The sequence below is a fragment of the Sinocyclocheilus grahami genome, unplaced genomic scaffold (genome assembly GCF_001515645.1).
Source record: "Sinocyclocheilus grahami isolate Dianchi unplaced genomic scaffold, SAMN03320097.WGS_v1.1 scaffold1980.1, whole genome shotgun sequence".
NCBI classification, from domain to species: Eukaryota; Metazoa; Chordata; class Actinopteri; order Cypriniformes; family Cyprinidae; genus Sinocyclocheilus; species Sinocyclocheilus grahami.
In genome coordinates, this window is record NW_015507159.1 from 46982 (window position 1) to 52882 (window position 5901).

At 39.8% G+C, this 5901-nt stretch overlaps 1 protein-coding gene across 1 annotated transcript in view; it reads right to left on the minus strand.

The window, feature by feature from the left end:
- Positions 1–666: 666 nt before the first annotated feature.
- LOC107573578 (NACHT, LRR and PYD domains-containing protein 3-like) overlaps positions 667–5901 on the minus strand; it is a 21487-nt gene continuing 16252 nt past the window's right edge. The window contains exons 6-10 of the mRNA XM_016260008.1: positions 4938–5899; positions 4627–4800; positions 2451–2624; positions 2130–2176; positions 667–2043 (exon numbers count right to left, since the gene is read on the minus strand). Of these exons, the coding sequence (XP_016115494.1) occupies positions 1496–2043; positions 2130–2176; positions 2451–2624; positions 4627–4800; positions 4938–5899 (1905 nt within the window). The 3' untranslated portion in view covers positions 667–1495. The remainder of the gene's footprint in view (positions 2044–2129; positions 2177–2450; positions 2625–4626; positions 4801–4937; positions 5900–5901) is intronic.

Genomic DNA, 5901 nt, shown 5'->3' on the forward strand with positions numbered 1-5901 from the left:
AAGTTTAGATGTTTCTAATTTAATTTTCTACCTGTTAGATTGTGTTTTATTAATGTCTACACCTACTTCCTTCTACAACATTTATTAATATTAGCTAACTCACCGTAATGCTCACCGCTGTAAAAACAACAAAAAAATATTTAGTTTTATTTGTTGGCCCTAATATGCACTGTTAATTATTCATTTATTTATCACAAGAAAAAAAACTCCACTGTTATCACACATAGCAGAATTTCCTCATATCGTGCAGGACTATTAGAAAGACAAAATCAATGCAAATCAGTGGATATGTCTGCTATAATAGGATAGGTGTGTTAAGGCCAGTTGGAGCTAAACTCTGCAGGGCGGCCCTTAATGGGTTAGCTCCTGCGTACCTAACTAGTCTTCTACCACGCTACTCTGGATATGCAGTGACAAAAGTCACTGCTAGTGTGAACGCAGCTTTAGTCTGAAGTTTTTAAAACCTTAGATTATCTTAAAGTTTCTTTAATAAACTTATCTTTAGTAAGCTAACTTTAATCAACTAAAAAAGATGGACGGTTGGACGCACAGGCAGACTGATACATCACAACATTCATTGGATAATGATGATGATGATGATGATGATGTCTGTTTTCTTCAGCTCTTGTCACAACTGTACAGTATTTTCAACCATGTTTGTTTTTTATTTCAGATATCAAAATAGAAATACGCTAGCCAAAACATACATAGTTTGTAAAAATACTGATGTTTATAGAAGCAGCAATAATAATCAAGAAAATTATTCCATAATCCAACATAATTTGATGACATTTGTTATTCATGACATCACATACCATAGGTCACTGTGAAGCTTACTCTACTTTCTGACAGCCTCTGAACTCTGAACTACATTACAGCATAAACAGACAATGCCCATAACCCGTTACTATGAGCATTATAAAAGTATTTAAAACAGAAAATATACTAGCATTTACTATAGCATGTTTGAAAAGCAGAATATCAGATTTTTTACATTTGTTAAATGCAAACTGTGAATTAAAAAACACACCATCCATTTGTCTGATGCAACACATTTGTAACAAACACTCCTTCAGATCCTACTTTGATATCCCAGTGCCTCCACTTGTGTCTAAAATTGTTTGTTGTTTACTAAATTTGTGTATAGTGCTGTTAATGTTATTATAAGTCTGAGCCTCGTCACAAACAATTTCAATGCCCAGTTCCCTAGTGTAACTATGCAAATGACAAATAAATGCCTCTTGACTCTTGAACAGAAAATAACAACAGCCAATAATGTGAATCTTTTCAAGAAAGTAATTGTGAAATTCTTTTTGGTAGACATTTCCTTTTTTATCTGTCACCGCATAGAATAAACATTGTAAAGATTAATATTCTTTTTTTTTCACTCTGATCTTTTTAAACAAGGGAAATATCTCTAAAAATCATGCTGGGGGCTCATGTGTAACACTTTATATTTACATGAGATTTAATGATGAATGTGTGTATAAGTTAGTTAGAAATCGTCCCTTTGTTGTTGAATCTGACACAGAGTCAATGAGGTTTCATAAACCCTGAATCCGGCATAGAGGGGTTCAGTGAATGTGGTGTTGTATGTGTGTAAGTGTGTGAGTGTGTGTGTGTCAGAGACGCTGTAGAAGGTAAGAGTGCCAGCTGACACATCCACATACACTCCTACTCTGTTAGACAGGGGTGAAGGGAGTGGTAAGTCCATTCGTTTTTTATTGTGCCAGACAGTGAATTTGTTATCAGAGTAATCCAAACTCCAGGATTTGTCATTGTATCCAAACCTAAAGTCGCTGCCTCCCTTCCTACCAATTCCTTTATATGTCACTGCTGCATGACCCCAACCACTCCACTCAACCTCCCAGTAACAGCGTCCAGTCAGACTCTCTCGACACAGAACCCGCTCACCGCCAACAAATCTCTCTGGATGATAAGGATACGGCTGCGGCTCTTTCACATATTTTGCCCTTCTGTTCTCATCAGTCAGAATGATGTAAGTGTTTGCTGTGTTTGGATCCAGTGTGAGATCACAGGCATCTGAACACAAGATAAGAAATGTGTCAAAATATATTTTTTTTTTCTTTTACAAATGTACAAAAGACAGAGCAAAAAACAAGACCTACATTTTCTCAGTGTTGGAGTGATTCTAAAAGGGCCTCCATGGTCCAAGCTAAAGAGAGAAAAAGTTTGATTGTGAGTGTAGATGTTTCATTGAGAATGTAGATGTTTGATCATTTAGAAAGTAGATAAGTGATACTAAGAATTAGTAATGAGGAACAATCACTGATCTATGCTAACAATTCCAAAGCCATCTAAAGTTTATGATACCTCAGTAATAATTTGTTAAAGCTAGATTATAACAAACATTAAATATTTATCATAGTCAATGTTTGAATACAAATGGGAAAATTACATATTTCCCTCTCAAGAACTTCTACACATACTTGAGTATCTGCAGTTTATAGTTGGGATCCTCCAGTTTGTGTTTGAGCAGCTGGACCCCTGATGGTCCTGGGTGATTGTAGCTCAGATCCAGCTCTCTCAGGTGTGAGGGGTTTGAACTCAGAGCTGAAGACAAATAACCACAGCCTTCCTCTGTCACCATACAGCCAGACAACCTAGAGACACATATCAACAGACAGATCTCCTACAGAAACATATTAAAAGGCAGATCATCTATAGACACATAACCCAACCTTCCTCTGTCACCATACAGCCACACAAGCTACAGAGACAGGCATTAAATCAGAGATTGGGATCTTATGTACAAAATAACTGCTCCTTTACCAAACACTAGCCGCTTTTCCACTAGCGGGCTGAACGGTTCTAAGAATTGAACGTAGCGTAGCTGTTTACTTGGCTGTTTGATCAAATTTCGCACTTCCGCTTAGCCAGCTATGGAGAAACTGGTAGCCAGGCAACAGAGTGGTGACATCACGCGCACGCACTCTACCAGCACGGCTCAGCATGGTTGTTTAACCATGCCGAGAATTCCGGGCCGAGAACGGTTGGTAATCATGCCGCGCCGTACCAGGCTCACGTGGAAATACAACTGGAACCGTACCTGGCAACTACTGACGCATTTTTATTACATTCCAAAGAGCTCCGTTATCAGCACCACAGTGGAAAACCGTGAAACCGTATCCTTGCTGACTGGTCCGGATCGGCACGGGATGGAACGGTTAAGCAAAGAGAACCGTTCGGCCCGATAGTGGAAAAGCGGCTACTGATACCACACAGCATGCATACTAGGGACAATTCTAGGAATACCCAAACCACACATGCACACACACCTGTCCCCTACACACACACAGACACAAACACATGTTGTTGTGTTGGTACCTTGGCTGGATTATGGCATGCATAATCTTTTATGTCAAATTCCTAAATTGTCTGATTGATGTGACGGCCAAGTATAGGGGCTTTCACACCAGAGGAACCTTTTCATAGTTCCTAGATCTATTGACTGAAGTACCCACTTTTTGACGTGTCCACACCACGGAAACTAAGAACGTATTTAGTTCTGGGAACTCCTTTTGGGGGAAATAAATTAGCTCCTACTTCAGAGTAGGGTCTAAAACAGCTCTATAGGAACTACCAGTGACGTAAATGAAAGCTGATTGGCCAAACACATACGAAACACCGTCTACCCAGTATTTTTAAAAAGCCATGTAAAAATATTTATTCCACAAACATGGAAAACAGCGATAACGGCATTTAGCTGCCTGTTGTCTGCAGCATTGTGTTCTTTTCTCAGCCTCGATGATATGTAACACTGCAAGTTGTCATTTAGTCATATTTTCATGCCCTTTCAATCGCGTAAATTGTCCATCTCCGTTATCACAAAACCCACGACACACAACAAAAACATCTCCAATTACGGCATCCTTCATTCACCGGTTGTTGATGCCTGTAAATGCCACTAATAAAGACATTGCTGTTGGATGCTTCAGAGTGGTTAAGAAACTGGTTCTCTATGAAGTACCATCCTGGCTAGTTCCTAGAACTACGCAGTTGAAAGCCCTTTAGAGTGAACCATACTCGGAATGTGTTCTCTGCATCTCACACATCCAAGTGCATACACACAGCAATGAGTAGTGAACACACACTATGGACTAGAGACCTGGAGTTTTTGCGCAATCACCAGCCGTGCTGAAATTTGCGTGCATTCTTACGAAGTGTACACTGTAAAAACTAAGTGTAATTTTAACTGTAAAATTTTGTACAAACGCTACAGAAAAAAACTGTTAATAGGTTAACAGTAAGTTCCCGTACTATATACAGGGAAAAATTTTAAAATATCTAACCAGACATTTCATGTAATTTTACAGTAAAATACTGTTAATTTTCTGAACTGATTGTATCACCATTACTGTCACACTTCGCATGCTGTTGTCCCCCTCCAGTGTTAAGATTGGGGTGCTAGAGCTAAAAAGGGCATTATCATGAATCCCTAAAAGGTCCATGAGAAGACAAGGGATGGCACATTTGGCAGAGATGGAGTGCAAATAATAATAAATAATAATAATAATAAGCGCTTTCTTGTCTGATGCACCTTTTTCTTTTCTAGTGTAAGGCTTTATGGGGTACATTTATTTGTGTCTACGTATTTTTACACACCTCAGTATCTGCAGCTGACAGTTTGGACTCTTCAGTCCTTCAGAGAGCAGCTTCACTCCTGAATCATGCAGGTCATTGTTACTCAGATCCACCTCTCTCAGGACAGAGTTTGAGGATTGTAGAGCTGATGACACAATTTCACAATCCTGAGAAGTGAGATTACAGCCAGCAAAACTATGGGACAAAATACAAGTAAAGAGGATGTTAATAATTTGTAAGAGAGAGTCAGCCAAGCACAAACATACAAATGCCATGCTATTTTTAGATAGCATAAACCTTTTCATATCTTTTATTATGAATTTAACACTCACAGAGCTTTTTTGCAGTTGCTCACAGCTGGTATCAGTCTTCTTCTCCCCTCATCTGATGTGTTGTATTTCTTGAGGTCCAGCTCATCCAGCGGCTCCTCTGACATCTGAAGCATGTAGGCGATTGTTGAGCAGTGGGCAGGAGGGAGTTTCTTCTCTGAGTGTTTGTCTGATTTCACAAACTCCTGAATCTCTCTGGACAGAGTCTGATCTTTCACTTCCAGCAGACAGAGGAACAGATTGATGGATCTTTCAGTGGAGAGTCCATGTCCATCTTTGATCTTCTCTTTAATGTACTGTGTGGTTCTCCTGATGCTCTCTGAGCTGTTCTCTGTGTGTGTCAGTAGATCCTGTAAGAGTCTCTGATTGGACTCCAGTGAGATGCCCAGCAGGAACCGCAGAAACAGATCCAGATGACCATTCTTACTCTCAAGGGCTTTATCTACTGCATCTCTATGCAGATGATGTACCACATCGCAAAACTGCAATATATCAGTATGTTTAATTACATAATGGTAAAATGCATATAAAGCAGCAAGAAACTCCTGAATGCTCAGATGAATGAAGCTGTAGACTTTTCTCTGATGAATCACAGATTCCTCCTTAAAGATCTCAGTGCAAATCCCAGAATACACTGAGGCATCAGTGACGTCTATGCTGCTCTCAATCAGGTCCTCCTCATAGAACATCACATTGCCCTTCATCAGCTGTTTGAAAGCCACTTCAGCAAGTTTCACAATCACTTCTCTGTTGGACTGCAAGAGTTTCTCTGGATCTCTCTCTTCATACTTCTGGTTCCTCATGTTGGTCTGAATCAGCAGGAAGTGGATGTACATTTCAGTCAGAGTTTGAGGGATTTCTGCACTCAGGTCTTCCTCCAGGAGCTTCTGAAGCACAGTCGATGAGATCCAGCAGAAGACGGGGATGTGGCACATGATGTGGAGGCTTCTTGCTCTTCTGATGTGTG